Below are 17,787 nucleotides of genomic sequence, written 5' to 3'. Positions count from 1 at the left end.
AATCCAATTTGATCAAATGTTGTAGATATTTACCATCTTCAGATTCAAAGTCAACATGTACCATGGAATCATTTAATTTTGAGGGCTAATTTTTGTAGATTTTCCGAAAAATGTTTAGGTACTGGATCCATAGAGACTTAATAATTTTTTTTCAATTTGGGAGGTGGGTGTTGCATGATATTGGTCTATATAGGAATGCAATTTCTTTTGATGGTTTTATAAAATAAATTTTTAATATTTTACTACAGATGGTCGTTATTTGTGTGGCTAGGAGATACATACATCTGTACACTGATGATAGCCTGCTTTTCAAAAAGCTATCTGAAAATTCCTTAGTATGTTATAAGTTTCATGAAAAAAAAGAATGATTGAATTACCTGTAAAGAATTGAGAATCTATAAGAGAGAGAGAGAGAGGAAGGAGAGAGAGAGAGTACAATTGGTATTTCAAGACAACTGCATGTGTTTTCAAATGCATTTACAGAAGATTAGATTAGGCTTATGATGGAAAAAGCTTCTTAAATTGACAGCAGCGCATTTTTATAAGCTGAAAATGAGTCTTTTTGTTTAAAATAAGTTTGCCTTTTACCTGTCTAGTATAGAAGCCAGGACGAGTGATTTCTAATCAGTTTGTGATAGTTTAGATCAGCAGCATTGGGAATCAGACAGACCCCTTTGATGTTTTGGAGGGTCTAAATTATTGAGGAATGATTTTAATGGGAGGTTGGTCTGTTAACATTTATTGGCAAAATAGTCTATGTAAATATTTATTCTCATGACTGATAAACAATTCAATGTGAATGTCTTGTTGTAAGAGGCTGACTTGCACAAATCATGGATTCCATTAAGTGAATGAAAATTGACAATTTGCATCGATATTTAGCTGGAATGTGTCTTAGATTTTACTCATTTATGACCAAGATTCTTCAATGCATTTTTTTCTTCCTTTTTTTTTTTTTTGGAAAATAAAAAAATAACTCCCAAATTTTCTTAAAAACACTTTTTTTGTTCATGGCGGGGAGCCTTGAATACACTAAACTTGATGAGAAACCTGACTTCTTCACTTTTCTTTTCGTAGCCTTTGTCCACGTGTGATTTGCAATTAGTGGAACAGATCAGTCATGAAATCTGACCATCCTTCGCAGCGGGGCTCTCCTACCCCTCAAAACGGTGTGTCAGATCCCTGCTCACTCATTTGAATTCTTGACATGGGTGCTTTATTATCTCCCTTGAAAATCCAGGTCTTCAAAGTGTTTGAGCTATTTTCCTGTGGGGAGAAACATCCATATAAATTACAATTTAAAGCAGAGCTCTCTGATTTCTGGTAAGGGTGAAGTAGTTGGAATTATGAAAATGGCCACACGATAGCTTTGTTATACCTATCTTTGGGTCTGAGTCATGTACAATGTGGATCCATCATAGTCTCTGTTACTAGAAATTGCAATACTGCTGGTATGTTTATAATTTGATACAATATAAGGGTAAAAAGGGTATTTTTCAGTGCCTCATATAATGTAAATTAAGACCCAACTTACTTTACAAATTCTCTTAAGTAAGAAATTGACTTGGAATCAGCTAGTGCAGGACAAAAATATGAAATTTTCAGAAATCTTAAAATCTTGTTAGATTAGCAGAAAATCAGAGGCATGGAACATTATTAGAGCAATTAAAATGTTTTAAAAAGTGATATGAAGTTGGGGGAATACAAGCGTTGTTTATTCAGGAGTCTCGTGTGATGTAATGCTGGGGATAATGATTAATTTGAGGGATTTCTGAATTAGATTTTGTAATTTGTTTAAGTAAACTCTGACATCCTGCCTCTTATCACAGCCACACATGTCAGGATTCCGGCTGGTGAAGCCCAAACGCTACTGCTATCACTGAAGAGGTATTTCAGAAATTAATTTGACTGCTATTCCTTAGGTTTCCATGGAGGTTTAGCCCTAATAAAGCTGGTCCAAATGAGCCGCGATTTACCTAAGGATGCCTCCACCAAAGGAAATGAATATAGATTGATTTTGAATGTTTCGGGTATTTGGGAGGGAATGATTAATTGGTCAAAATTTCCCGTCCCAATGATAGAAATATTCGGGTTGCCAATCTTGGGCATTGATCGAAGCTTACGCTGTCAAAATGTCAGGCTTTTGTCGTGACAAATAGGAGAACTTGAGGAATGGTGAGCCAGCAAGACTTGGGCCAGTATTAGCTCCCAAATGTCCTGGCATCTAATATCGGCATGTCTCCACCAAATCTCGACATCATTTTCCACTTTTCATAGTTTACTTTGCAGGGCAGCAGATAGACAGGGTGTCTGCATTATGACAAATCAATAAATTGAAATTAAAAGTTTGAAATTTCAAGGATGCTTAAGGAAGTCCTGGAGAATCTCACACGGAGCTGGTATTGCCTGTACCTGTCATCCCTGAGTTCACCGAGGGACAAGCCAACATCTGGGGGCTTCATTTTTCAATTTGTCAGGGGGACGGATTACTGTGATATACATGTTTTTTCCCCTCTAAGCTCCTAGCCTGACAAACAGAGGTAATTCCCCAGCTTGTCCAAGTCTGTGTATGCTTACTGTGCAAACAGATTTAGTCTACAGATGTTCCAAAGCTCCCCCTGTACAAATCTATCATTGTCGTTCCCTACCAGCTTACTCTCTCTTTCTTTCTCTCATTTTCTCTCTCTCTCTCTCAATATTCAAATTCTATCATTCTTTTATCATGAAACAGTATGTAGTGAAGAATCTAGACACATATGTACATCACCTTAAATGTTGACCAAATATAGTAAAATTAGAAATTTAATTGTCATTGTTTTATTCTCTCTCTCTCTCTCTCTCTCTCTCTCTCTCTCTCTCTCTGTCATAAATCAAAGATTATATGCCTAAACAACATCAAAATCCATAGTTGTTATGTCATGCTATCTGACAGCGGGCCCTCTCTGTCAATATCTGATTGTTTACGAGCAGGAAAAATCAAAATTTGATGGTTATGGTTTTGATGTGTTTGCAACAGAATGAAAACTGCTCCAGTTGATCAATAGAGACACAAGTATAAGCTGATCCTTAAAAAAAATTGGGGAGAGATTCTTATCTTAAATTGTCAAAGTTTTATGAATTAATTTGATCATGACACACAGTTAAACTATGAAACTAAAGAAATTCAAACTAATGAAGTATAATTTTTGTTTACTTGTACATGTAATGATTCAGAAGAAAAGTCTTAGACTACATGGTGTGTAATCAGTAATTAGACTACATGGTGTGTAATCAGTAGAATGGTGAGAATGATTGTACCGATAATTTTATTCAGTTATTTACATGCAACAAGAAATACCGTACATATATATTCAAATTTTTTGTAAAATGGAAAAGACGTGACACAAAATTTTTGTACATGCACAGCTGTCTTTATTACAAATTTTCCCTGAGACTAGTAAAACCAGTTTTTTTCGCAGTAAGCAAGTGGATCAGGACTACTGTCGTAGGGCAGCCATTAATTTCCTATGACAGACCAATGCACTGCTCCCAGGGATTTTAGAACATATAATTAATGTGTTTGTGCATGCTTGTCACTGTTTTTTTTTTCTTTTTTATATTAGAAAGTAAAGATTTTTTTCTCCAAAATTAGCATTAAATTTTTGAATCTCCCATGATTCTAAGTGTAAAGAAAGACAACCCTGTCTTGGACTGTTCATGGTGACACCAGTATTTGGCATTGAATTATTTATGTTGGATAAGCAAGCTTTTGATTAGAATCAGGCGATATTAAATTTTCAGTGAAATGAGATGGAAGGGGTATAAATATTTCATTCCTGTCGTCACCTTTTTTAATTTGAGAGGATTTCATAGAGAAGCTTCCTAAGAGATCGGGATGATGGTGAAACATTCGGCTCGTAATCAGTTAATTTCCAGTGATTTATTGGACATATTTCTCATAACCGAAACTCCACGATATTTTCCTTTTTATGTAAAAATTAATAAAACTGCAGATATTAATAGTAATCAGCATCGCCTGTAAAGAACTGCAAATTACTCCTTGTTTCTTTGAAAATATAACCCTCACCCTTCTTCTTCACTTAGCTCCTAGCTTTCATCAGGTAAAACTGTTGATATTTAAAAGAAGCTGAATTGTTTTCACTTTTGAATTTTTGTACAAGGTCATTTTCTCAAGCATAAGTTGTTGGGCATTTCATAGTTTTATATCAGAGATTTTTATGATAATTTGGACAATTAATATGTGTAAAAAAAATTGCCTCCTGTATAAAATGGCATTAAATAACAATTAATTACATTTTGACTGTGTTTGTATTTTAATGTGTAATATGCATCTTTCTCGATTTAAATTTAGCTCCAGCTCATTATAAATATTAATATATTTAACAACCTTTCTGAAAGAGCATATGTCATGCCATGCTGACAATAATAGGGCCCTTGTGAAGTGTACTTTTCAAGAAAAGAAAATTGCATCAAAACCATTAAGAAAGAAGTATTGTCCCCTTGAAGTCTGGAAAGTACATGTATCTGACAATTCAGATAGAGGATTTTTCCATCAAAATGTTGTCTGACTAATACTGAAAGAGAACAAGGTGAAATTTTCTTTTTGGAAAATTTTTCCAGCATTCATCAAGCAAGTTTTTCTTAAGAGGGATGGATGGTCTTGGTCATTTTAAGGCTATATTTATCTTCTTAAAATGAAGAGTTCCACATACCGATAAAGAAAAATGTCTAAATTTTTAATCGAAGATATTTTTTGTATTTTCTCTCTTTTAACAGTGGCCAAAAATATCATTTTGAAAATTTTTAAGGGATATTTGATGGGTACCAGTAGTAAGTTAGCCACCAAGCCTCCTTAGCCTTATAGATGATATGGCCATGTAGCACCCACCTTAAACCACCACTTTTTCAGATATATTGCTTGAATTAGTAGGAAGTCTGCAAAAGTTTGATCACCAGTGCATGGTCATATTAGAGGATGTATGGGATTGTTTTGACCAAGAGTAATAATGTTGGCCGGTCGGCCATTATCATGATTAGACTGCTAAGCAGACGGATTCAGCACCCCATTAGTCGTTCAGACCCTGACAGTGAAAACTACCTCTTCATTATGTGTCACCATTGTTTATTCGGGTCTCAGAGGGCAAATTCATCTTTGCCACCTATTTATATCCTCGCTGTACAATTATCTTGCCCTTATATTCCTAGAGTCGCAGTGACATTGTATAGACTGAAATAATCATGTAAATAATATGATATATTGTACTTATTCCACTCGTCAGAATTTGTCTGAGGGATCTAGCTACATGGCCCATCAGTAGCCATTGGAGACAGTCCTGTACCTTTGATGTTTTGTGAAAAAGGGGGTGCATGGTTATAACTTTTTTCCATAGTAGAAGCAGACACTATCTTCTTAAATAATAAATCCGTGAATATTCTGGTATTTATAATAAAAGAATGTGCACTAAAGTTATTTCACCTTGTAATAGAAAGATATCTTTACTTTAAACCACTTAAGTTTACTTTTATGTACTTAGACTAACACCTGTATTGTTCAGTTAGTGCAGAAACTGACAAATGTAGATTCTTCATGCATAAAACATAGAAAGGACAAGAATATTTCATCATATTCCAAGTTTATATGGTGCGGCCTTGATTTTATCTTGTTTACAAATTCCATATTTTAATGAGAACTGTTATTTTTTTTTTTTGGAAAAAATGAGATGCTGATTTATAGGTATACTGTTGTTTCACAATTTTGAAATTTATAACAAACATAAGCATAGTTTACCAACTTTATTATAAGTTGAAACGTGTAATTTGGACTGTAAAACATTTTCCAAGTAGCTAATTAGATTTGCCAACTGCTGCAGTGGTAACATGTTTTTCTATTGAAATTGAAGACAGTATAATGTGTTGTTCTTTAGAATCTTAGTATTGTCAATCTATACTTTGAAACAATTATTTAAACATGCTTCTATTAAAAACTAGATGTATTCAATTCGTGTGCATTGTTTTCAAATGCCAAAAGTTTTATTTTTTGCAGTTAACTACCCGGTCATTTACAAAGGTATTCAGATCCTAAGATAAAAGCATCTTTAACCAAGGCCATCTATATTAACAAGATATCCATATATAAAGATATCAACCGAAACATAAGATATTAATAGTTATGACAATATCAGCATAACCAATGTTATCATTAACAGAAGATGCATGTATCAACAGTAACCAATGATATCTGTAGCAAAATATATCAACAGGTATATGTTCTTATGATATTTATGGCAAAAGAAATCAACAACAGTAACATAAGATATCCGTTGTAAAATATACCAACAGGTACATGTACCAATGATATTTACAGCAAAAACTATCAACAGTAACCTAAGATATATATCGCAAAATATGTCAATGGTAACCCAAGATATCCACACCAACAATATCAGCAGTAACCAATGATATCCATAACATATTCAAAACTAATCTGAATATCCTTAACAAAAGATATCAACACTTACCAAAATATCCTTAACAAAAGATATAAACACGTACCAAAACATCCTTAACAAAAGATACCAACACTTACCAAAATATCCTTAACAAAAGATATCAACACTTACCAAAATATCCTTAACAAAAGATATCAACACTTACCAAAATATCCTTAACAAAAGATATCAACACTTACCAAAATATCCTTAACAAAAGATATAAACATGTACCAAAACATCCTTAACAAAAGATATCAACACTTACCAAATATCCTTAACAAAAGATATAAACACGTACCAAAACATCCTTAACAAAAGATATCAACACTTACCAAAATATCCTTAACAAAAGATATCAACACTTACCAAAATATCCTTAACAAAAGATATAAACACGTACCAAAACATCCTTAACAAAAGATACCAACACTTACCAAATATCCTTAACAAAAGATATCAACACTTACCAAATATCCTTAACAAAAGATATAAACACGTACCAAAACATCCTTAACAAAAGATACCAACACTTACCAAAATATCCTTAACAAAAGATATCAACACTTACCAAATATCCTTTACAAAAGATATAAACACGTACCAAAACATCCTTAACAAAAAATATCAACAATTGCCAAAGATATCCATAACAAAAGATATCAACACTTACCAAATATCCTTTACAAAAGATATCAACAATTGCCAAAGATATCCATAAAAAATATCAACACTTACCAAATATCCTTTACAAAAGATATCAACAATTGCCAAAGATATATCAACACTTACCAACTTAAAGAATACATTAGTATGGTACAAGTATCAGGAAGATACTTACATAGATCCATGATCAAAGATCATGATCAACTAGGCGGCTGAATGGTCAGTGAATTATACCATCAGATATACCTATTTTTTTTTTATAGATATCAATTGTATGACTGTAAACTTTTATTTAGGAAAGAAAAGTTACCTTTTAAATTTTGATATTTTCCTATATTTTTATATATGGCTCTTCTTCTAAAGGATATCAAAGCAGTCTAAAAATCATAATGGCCCCGACCAACCAGCTCTTTTTAGATATCAAACAGTATAAGCTCCAGTAAATTTATCAGAAAGTACTTATATTCAAACAGAAGATAGGAATTTACAATTATCTGTAAAATTATCAGTAAAATATGAACAGTAGACAATTGGATATCAAACAATAGACAATGAAGATGAGGAACTATAGATATCAGGTGACAGTTGATAGCAAACTGCATTTTTATTATTTGAAAGAGTAATGACCATCTTAAAGATAATAATTCGCTGTTCGTTAAATAATTGGAATTGTTGCCTAATATTTGACCTCTCAAAGCATGAGGGGTTAATTGCAAATCCATATTTGCATGCGATAAATCATTCAATTGTTAAATAGTCACATTTGGTCAACTCTGAATAATACTGGAATCTCATCAATAAATGCCATCTATGAATAAGAATCACTATCATTAACAATAGGTAAAAAACATTGTCTGTCTTTTGACGTGACACTGACACACTGAAAAATAGTAGGAGTATTTATAATCATTTATTCACCCTCGTATGTTAGCTGACTTGATTATCTTGTGTCTTGAACGGAAGTGTACTCAAAATGCTGCGTTTATATATTTTCAAGTTGTTGCTCCATTTCAGCAAGTATTCAATGAATAAATATCAAAACTTTTGTCAGAAAGTCTTCAGGAGGCTAGTCGATTAGTGGTTGGGCGTCTCAGGTCTGCAGTTGAAAAAGAACAAGCAGAAGACTCTAGCTGGCATGGATTTTATTAATTAAGCTCTTTAGAGTTCTCCATAAATGTCAAGGCTTTATTAATGATGGTGGTCGTCTGACAGCATTAGCTTTTGTTTCACTCATCACGAAAAAAAAAAGGCACAATGTTTGTGCAAGTCTTCAGTCGAACACAGCTGACCAAGGAAGCCTGACTAGGGGCATTCCTTAAAATTCCTTTTGTTAAGCTGTTTATGAAGAAAGCTTGTGGTATATTTATTCTTTGTCTATCTATCCATTCCTTTAAATTTATGAATCTTCCCATTTTGTATTTGTTACTCCCCATGAAATGATTTTTATTGGTACGGCCTTAATTTTCTTTTATCCGATACAATTGCTTGTTATGATCTTCTTTTGTCATGAATATTAAGTCAATTTTGGTTAAGTTAGCTCAAGGTTACATAAGGAGTTGAAATTATTTTTAATTATTCATAATAATTTGCACATTAGAATTGAAGTGTAATTAAAATTCTTCAAAACGTCAATTTTTCTATATCACAAAGTCATTTCTAGGAAAATGTAATTTGCATTTATTAATCTGAAAATTGCAACTGTGAATGCTTGAGTTACCCTTAATTTTGTCTTGCCCGTTTGGAAACGTAAGCACTGGGGAGATAGAGGGTGGTTTATAAAGGCCACACACTGGAGCTTGTGCATTCACTGGAATATATGGTAATTTACCAAGACAGAATCAACTGTGCATAACTCCAGAGGGTTTAAATTTATTTTAATGAATGGCATAAAATTTCTTGCTGACTTCTGGTAGTAAATTTGAAAGACATGTTCATTTTTCTTCTCAGAAATTCCATTGTTTTGCAACATGGATCATTGTCCTCAGACACAAACATTTATTTAAAATTATTTTCAAAAAGATTGCCAAGTATTCATAACTACGCAGTTGTGTCATGAAAAATATGTTATTTCATATGCTGGAAGACTGCACCTTATGTAAAGATTTATGGAGTGTCTAAGTTTGGGGGGGGGGGGGGGGGGGGGGGGGGGTTCTCATACAACATATATACTGTAGATTCCTAAATATTAAACACATGAAGGAAAAAATATCAGTGTAAAATCATGATGAGTTAAGTCCCCTTGTCAATTTATATTTTCATTACTATTTTTCTGACAGTTGTTAACCTAGTCCATATAAAATAATAAAGTTTGATGCCTGTAATTTGAGACTAAGAATTAAGAAAATGGGTAAAATATGGAATCTATAATAGGTCCAGGAAGGATATTTAGAGATTTTTAAATTAATAGTGTTAAACATCAGTAATTTTCAAAATAAAGCTTAAAACAATGATATTGTACAATCATCAGCCAAAGATGCAGTTTGATTTTAAAAAGCTCAAGTTTAGGTTTATCTCAATTTTCAACAGAACATATGATTGAGGTGGATACAAAGGACACATATTTCATAGATCCTACCATTTCATTGATTTCATTAGTAGCATAATAATTTGGGTCTTTTTGAAGTGAAGATTACTTGCTTGCAAAGGCATTTTGGCAGATAAATTATTGTGATTGACTGTAACTTTGAAGTATAGAGACAAAAAAGGAAGGAAAAAACTATGAATAGTGATTGTGCCAGAGACTCAGAAATGTTGAAAGTCAGATTCCAGTATATTGTTGAAATCGATGATTGGAGTTTTTGAAGATATTAATCAAGTAGAAAGAAGTGAGGAAAAAAAATTGTCAGAAAATCAAGAAAAGATAGGGAAACTCGAGAGATTTAATAAATCAAAAAGATAACGTCGGTATCAATTCATCGAGAGATCCATCAGTGTAGATCTGCGAATAATCACATCTGAGGGTGTGAACGGAGAAGGGACAAGTTTATCGGGGAGATTGAGAAGGGTAGATTAATCAAGAACACAAAGCCAAAAGCCAGAGACAACAAAGCCATGATTTCCTCCAGAATTCAATCCTTGTCAAATCCTGATGGATAACTGGGGATAGAGGTTTTGGGGGTCAGAGTAAAACTGGGGATAGAGGGTTTGGGGTCAGAGTTTTTGGGCCAAAGGTCTAATGATGTGAGTGGGGACATGCTAGTCTTAAGAGTTTAAGTAAGGTTTAAAGGAATTGTTGTTTGAACCAAATGTCCATTTTGTTTTGACTGTTTCATTGGGGGGGGGGGGGGGGGGAGTGGATGCTGGTAAAGTAAAATGGGCAAATGCATATTTATTACTTTAAGGTCATGTAATTTAAGTACCGGTACTTCTACAATGTATCAAATGTTGATCTAGAATTATGGAAAGGGCTAAGAGTTATAGTTTCAAATTGTTTCAAGTTTATTAGGGATATTGAAAGTACTCAAAGTGTAAAATGGGCAATGCATATTTATTACTTTAAGGTCATGTAATTTAAGTACCGGTACTTCTATCAAATGTTGATCTAGAATTATGGAAAGGGCTAAGAGTTATAGTTTTAAAATTGTTTTAAGTTTATTAGGGATATTGAAAGTACTCAAAGTGTTTTAATGAAGGAATTGACACTAGGAAGAAAGGGTGGTAAAAAATGTTAATAAATAACATAATATAGCTGTTTACATTTCCTCCTGCCAGAAAACATCAGGAAAATGCTTGAAATGAAAAATTAAATATCAAGTGGATAAATTCAACTTTATAAATCGGTCACACTGCATAGGGAAAATTTGAATTATACTTATTCAAAATCATCTGTTTTTAATTAAAAATATATTTTCCAATGAAGAATTAGGGTGCATTAGTTTGCTACCTCCAGATTTGGACCTGAATATCTCCAGCAGATCTCCATTGTCTACCTGCTATTTGAAAAGTAGACAGTGGAGATCTACCGGAGATCTCCATACTGCAAATGAGCAAATAAGGATTACTCTTGCAACTCTCTTATCCACCAAACGAATACACCCTTAGAGTATTTCATACTGTAGATTCCTTATTTTACGCGAGAACTTCATTCCTGGATTCCCCCATTTTGAATCAAATTGCAAGAATATAATATGGCAAACACAGGACTTCTATACCAATTTCTTATAGTTCTCAACTCTCAGAAAATAAAAGTGATCGAGATTTTAGATTCTGCAAGGCTTTCTTCTCGCGATTTTATACAGATATTAATTCCTTGCGTTTAATAAGGAATCTACAGTAGTCATTTAATCCAAGATTTATTCTATTTTTGACAAAAATATCTGGATGGTTATTAATGAAACATTTCATAGGGCATGGTTTTGAATTGATAGTATTGACACTTAACTTTTGACATCTAAAAACATAAATCATTCATTGCCAAAAAAAGTCAATCTTTCCATTTTATAGCCCAGTAAACATTGTATAATGGAATTGATTATGTAGATTTTTGTTTATTTAGCCTATCTTTATTTCTTTGTCAATTGCACACACAGGTGAATTTAAATGATTCCTAATTGTTTCACACCTGGCTGAATTCTATCATCTCTCTGCTTGGGTGAGCCGATCAATATCAGTTTTATTGAGGCAAATTTTTATATGGTCTAAGGGAGACTACTCAATCGAACCATTTCTACAGTATTGCTCAAAAGTTTTGTATTCTCATTTTGAAGAAGGATTTTGAACACATTTTTAGTTCAGAGCTGAAATGATGTAACTTTTATTGCCTTAAAAGCACCCCATTGTCTCAGCTCTAGTTTCGATAAAATATTCTTAATGAAATAAGGACCTCACCATTTTTAGATGGTTGTGAGATAGAGTCCATTAATTGATATTATTCCTGATTTAGAAGAAAGTTTTGTTACTTTCATGGTTGACTCTCAGAAATCATCCGGAGATCTCACTCTCTGTTATTAAAAGACGGCAAACCATAAAGTAGTAATAGCCCAAAATTCAATACCAGCGTGGCATCCAAACCAAGATTTATTTCGCCATAAAAGAGTTTTTTCTCCTTGCAGTGCATTATTTTATTTCGCTGGGTTTATGTAACATGCATCAAAATAAAATTATGAGCTGGACAGAGGTTCCAGCGAGATGCAGATGTAATTGTTTTCGTCAGGTCTGAAGTCCTCTAAGGGTTTTAAATGGAGAATATCTCCGCGATGCAGTGTGAATAATTTCTCCGCTCAAAATAAATTTTGACAGCTACTCCTTATAAAATGAAATTCCTTGAGGATTGCACAATGAAACTTTCCCTAAATGACCTAGTTGCAAAAGGAGCTCCCTCACACTTGATGGTGTTGTTTCATAAATGATTAAAATATTTGCATTAGTGCATTTTTGGAGGGGGCCATTATTTGAGTATAATGATGGACATGTGATGTAATGGCGGTGTCTTGATGGATCTCGATCCTCCCAAGTGTGCCATAGAGGGATGGAGGATTGTACAATAAACTGGCTCTATACAGATTGTATCAGATGGCTTTGTAATACCAGTATCAGACTTCACAGTCACTCCAGGCCAAGCACATTATCCTCTAGGAGTGTGAACTCCCGGTCCTTGGTAGGGACTTGGGTTACTAAACTGTCTGCATAACGGCCAGATACTATCTCAGATCAGATATCAAATTCTTGATCATTGCTGTAAATCATGTACCATTGTATGAAGCAAGAATGGGAGGAAATCTCGCTTGAATAAAAATCCAGGTTTTGATTTCATTTAATCTTTCTGGTTTTTTTTTTCTTTTCAGAAAAGGTCATCTTGCGGAGCAGACAAAAGGTGCACTGAGGTAAGTAATGGGGATGATAAACCCTGTTCACTTGATATATTTCTAGAATGCACACTGCATTATTGATGTGCATTTGACCAAAAATTAATTATTTAAAATTTTGTCTACATTTTTTAATTCCGATATATAATTTATATTTCATTGCAGTTTCCTAGTTGGTAAAGATGAGCTGCCAATCGCAGAAAGAGAGGAGGGGCCAAATCACAGACGTCATGGCAACACACTTATCAGTCGATTATCAGAGTCATCAACATTTCAAAGATTCAATAAATCCTTACAAACCACACCCAAACACTTCCTGTGTCAGCATAGTTATGGATGTGTACATTATGTCACCAAGGTACATGTAATTAAGTTCATTTATAGAGGTTAAAGGTCAAAACAGGTCAAGGTCATTTAAATGTTTGGCCTCCATTTTATTCATATTTTTGGTAAATTGTGATGCATGCCAATTAATAAAGCAATTTTTATTTTTGATTAATATTGATAGTTGGAAAACTGGTGAATAGGAAAAAGTTATTTTGCCCACAGTTATGAAAACTTTTCATTCATCTGAAGTAAAATCATAGTGAATACTATAATTCATTTTAGTACATGTGATTTAAAAAAAATCAATGTTCAAGAATGAAATAAAGTTGTTTATGATACATATAACTCTTCAAGGAATCAAGATATTTTAACCTTTACTTTTGAAATGAAATGTTTTTTGAGCAAAAGTTAATTCTTAACCAGGTATAGGACCGTTGTAAAATTTAAACATTAGGAGAGTTTTATATTGTTCTTTGATTCATTTCTTTACAGAGTTTTATCAAGATGTTTGGACTTGGCTACTTAGTTCAAGGAGGAGTCAAATTACTGGGTGCCTTGCCCAGGATATATAGAAACCCTAGTGCTGTATGGCATGCCATTAAACATCAAGACAATTTCAAACTTGGGGCATTTCTGGGGTGCTTTAGTGCCATTTTCAAGGTATCATGTTGTCAGATTGAAATGAAAAACTATATGCATATGTTGTATTTCATTTCAAAATATTCAGAATTTATTTTGTAAGAATTCCTCACTACACACAAGAGTTAAATAATTGTTAGCTTATTGTTGTGGGTTTTTTTAGATTGTGAATTGCCTGCTTCGTTGGCTTAGAAATAAAGATAGTGAGGTCCATGGCTTGCTAGCAGGATTTTTAGCAGGATGGTCAATGCTGTGGTACAAGAGTTCAACCATAGCATTATACACAGCATATAAATTAGCAGAGGTGCGTACAACCAAACATATGTAGCTTAAAAGACAGCGTATAAATTTGCAAAGTCAAGTATAACAATAGCTTTATAAACAGCATAGAAATTAGCAGAGATGTGTTATGTTGTGGTCCAAGAGTTCAAGCATAGCAGTATACACAGCATGTAATGTGATTAATGCTGTAGAAAAATTTCAACTACAGCATTAATAATGCTGTAGAACAAGCATTAATCACAGCATACAAACTAGTAGAGGTGTGTTATACAAAAGTTTAAACATAACATAATACACAGCATAGAACCTTGTGGAAAGAGTTTAACAAAAAGTTTTTACCCAGTGTGTGTTTGTTTTTTAAATTTCTTATGCTTGCTATTTACATCCACATTAAATCTTATATCCAGCTAATTTTAACCAATTGTGGATTCCTCTAATTCTTCTGAGGTCAAAGAGAAATCACCCTCATTCTTTCCATTGATATTTTAGGTGCTGTATTTCAAGGGCATCAGTAAGGGTCTTCTTCCATACATCCGCTGTGCTGATATCATCATATATTCCGTATCAACTGCCTTTGTCTTTCATGTAGTAAGTAAAATGGGTATTTATATTGACAGTAAATTCAAGTACATTGTACACCGTCTAAATAATCCCTATAAAGTCATTATATGGTTAAAGGTCAAGGACATTGTTTTTAATTGAGTGGAGATTCTAAATAAATATAATATGTAATGTGTTTTGATCTATCATTTTTAGGCTGTATTTGAACCACACAATCTAAGGCCTGCATATTGGAACTTTTTGCTCAAAGTAACAGGGAATAAGTAAGACAATTATTTAGAGCATGTGGTAATAACATTTCTATTTCATCAATTAATACTGTGTTAAAAAAAGCAACAAATACGCTCAATATTCATAATACTTAAAATTATTTCAAGAATAATCCGAGGTCAACTTTACAACCATGTTTACTGTAATTTTGAGTTTATCTTGCTGCATTTCCACAGCTTAGGTGATTTTTTGCTAATTAGCAATTTATACCTGTGTAATGATAAACTTTGTGATTGACTAGGTTTGGTACAATGAACAGAAGACTGCTGGAGCCACTGTACAAGGATGCAGCTAGAATCGCCCCTGATTTCTGGCCAGACTATGACATGAGGTACACTAGTCTCACCAAAGACTCGCTGCTACGGAGAAGTTGATCGGAGCCACGCCAATTCTTCCTAACATCAGCACTGTTCTAGGCTGATGTATTTTTTTATTGATGTGCATTGTCTCTTATTATTTAAATTTTCTTGTAATCTTTTTATCATACAAAAGATGTAATTTTTCTTTTTCAAATTATGATTTACCAGAAATGTAAAACCCAGTTCCTCAATAGAGCATATGATGCATCTTATAGATACATTTTTGAAATAATTTCATTCTCTCACACATAGAAAAACAGTCAAGTTTAAATGTCCTCATTATTGTATGCATGCCTTTTGTAAATCCTGGCATGATATTCCATGTTCCCAAATTCTGACCTGCTGGGAACATCTTTTGTCTTAGATATTCATTCAGAATGCATATTTGTTTGTGTGTAACCTGCAGTCACATGGAGATGTTCTGCCGCTGTCTGATCAGACAGAGGGTATATCAGTCAGTCCATTTGTAGGACTATAATAAAATCATTGTGCAGTTTATTTTTACACTTGTAATCTGTATGATCTGTTTGAGTGGAGTATTTTATCTATCTCAGGATTAATAATTAACGATTGTGTAATAATTGATGAACCAATGATAATGATGCATGAATGATCCGCACGTGGATATTGATTTACAGGTGTCTTACCTGTGTCCGTTTAAGAGTACATTTACAACCTAATTAATGAAGACGCTTTGTAATTTAAACTGGATGACACGAGCACAATATACGCAGTATTGGCCATAATGCATTAAGAAAGCAAACAACTAATAAAACCAAAAACCAAGATTCCCACCTGTTTTATATTTCAGTGGTATAGATAGTAGAAAATTTACTGAATGGAATAGTACATTTTATTTTATTTTTTATATTTGTAGTAAAATTCCAACATCTTTTTTTAAATTAATTCGTTGAAAGAATTGTTATATATGCATAGAGGGTAATATGCCACTGTAAATATATACATGTAGAATGCAATGTACAGAAGTGCCAAGCAGACTTAATAGAAAGCAGTGCTGTAAAATTTAATTTGTGGAGGCCAGAGAGACATGAATTGATTTCATTGGGTTTGTGTTTTATTATTTATCACCATTTTGTTCAGGTACATATGTTTCTATAATGTATTGCGTCTTGACAAGGATGCATTATGCAAGTCCAAGAAATGGTTTTCTGTGATAAAATTAAATGTATATTTGTGACAGTTCATTTTATATTTTTGAGATTAAATGAAAATATAATTTACGCAATTTTTGTCGTTATTTTACCAACAATCATTAAGGTGGTTTGGGACATCTGTTGATATTTATGTGGATCAATTAAAAGTATATTATAATTAGAATACTTTCACCGGTTTAGAAATTTCAAATATTTACAATTTTTAGCCAAAAAATAGCTTTTAGAAATGATTTGGAGAGGTAAAAATTGTAAAACCCCCAATGGGATTCGAACTCATGACTTACAGATTCATAGTAAACCCTCTAACTTACTGCGCTATGCTGTTAGGTGACTATGTTGTGAAAGAATATAATTATATAATAAGGCATACACTTCTTTTTACTGTTTATTTTAATAAACAATTTCACAACATGGAGATGTCCCATACCACCTTAAATTGACATAGTTTTCATAGTCTTGACACTGTAGTACACTGTTTATCAATTAAGAGGGCTAAATGGCCCTTAGAGTCATTTTTAGACTTTATTAATCTCCTAAGAAGAAGAGCCCTGTATAAAAATGTGTTCCAAGTTTTAAAGCTGAAATTTCCTTTACTTTATGATAGTTTATTGCGAAAAAAATCATACCTAAATATTTAAGGAAGATCTGATGGTTAATTTTGTTGACCATCCAGTCTCCTTAGGATTTCACTTCCAATCGGGAATGAAAAAAAAATATATATCATACAATTCAAGTACCTCTAATGCTCTATAATATCTTGTGTGAAGTTAGCCATATAAAGTAAAATAGATTTAAATGGAATTACTTAAAGGAACAAACACTTTTGATTTGTTATATACTGAATTTATTATGAAATTTCAATTACTGTCAGTTTATAACGCATCATAAAAACCGAGTTCATTGTGATCATTAATTTGTTATATAAGCATACACGATCACTGAAACTGTATTTTACTTCATTCTGAGTGATCAGTTTTGCCATGTCCATACTATCAGTCATACTATCAACGAAGAACTAGATTTTACAAACTCCTTTAATTGAATAAAACTATAATTTAAATCCAATCTTTTCAAAATAAGATGGTAGATATGCATGATCATATTCTCGCTTTACAAAGGAAATTGCAAGTAATTCAAATATTTAAAAAATACATAGATTTGGAATAAACCAAGTATTATTGTATAAATTAGCATTGAAGGTGTAAAAATTGACAAC

General features: G+C 32.9%; 1 protein-coding gene across 2 annotated transcripts in view; it reads left to right on the top strand.

The window, feature by feature from the left end:
* The window catches only part of LOC128183688 (transmembrane protein 135-like), a 52,184-nt gene extending 35,547 nt beyond the window's left edge, over nt 1–16,637 (top strand). For both annotated transcript variants that reach the window (XM_052852801.1, XM_052852802.1), the window contains exons 7-13: nt 12,938–12,976; nt 13,124–13,316; nt 13,778–13,945; nt 14,088–14,228; nt 14,696–14,794; nt 14,963–15,030; nt 15,279–16,637. In XM_052852801.1, the coding sequence (XP_052708761.1) occupies nt 12,938–12,976; nt 13,124–13,316; nt 13,778–13,945; nt 14,088–14,228; nt 14,696–14,794; nt 14,963–15,030; nt 15,279–15,411 (841 nt within the window). In that variant the 3' untranslated portion in view covers nt 15,412–16,637. The remainder of the gene's footprint in view (nt 1–12,937; nt 12,977–13,123; nt 13,317–13,777; nt 13,946–14,087; nt 14,229–14,695; nt 14,795–14,962; nt 15,031–15,278) is intronic.
* Nucleotides 16,638–17,787: the final 1,150 nt, after the last annotated feature.

Source organism: Crassostrea angulata, chromosome 5 (genome assembly GCF_025612915.1).
Source record: "Crassostrea angulata isolate pt1a10 chromosome 5, ASM2561291v2, whole genome shotgun sequence".
Classification (NCBI taxonomy): Eukaryota; Metazoa; Mollusca; class Bivalvia; order Ostreida; family Ostreidae; genus Magallana; species Magallana angulata.
The sequence above is the reverse complement of the archived record's forward strand: the minus strand, read 5'-3'. Positions and strand labels throughout refer to the sequence as shown.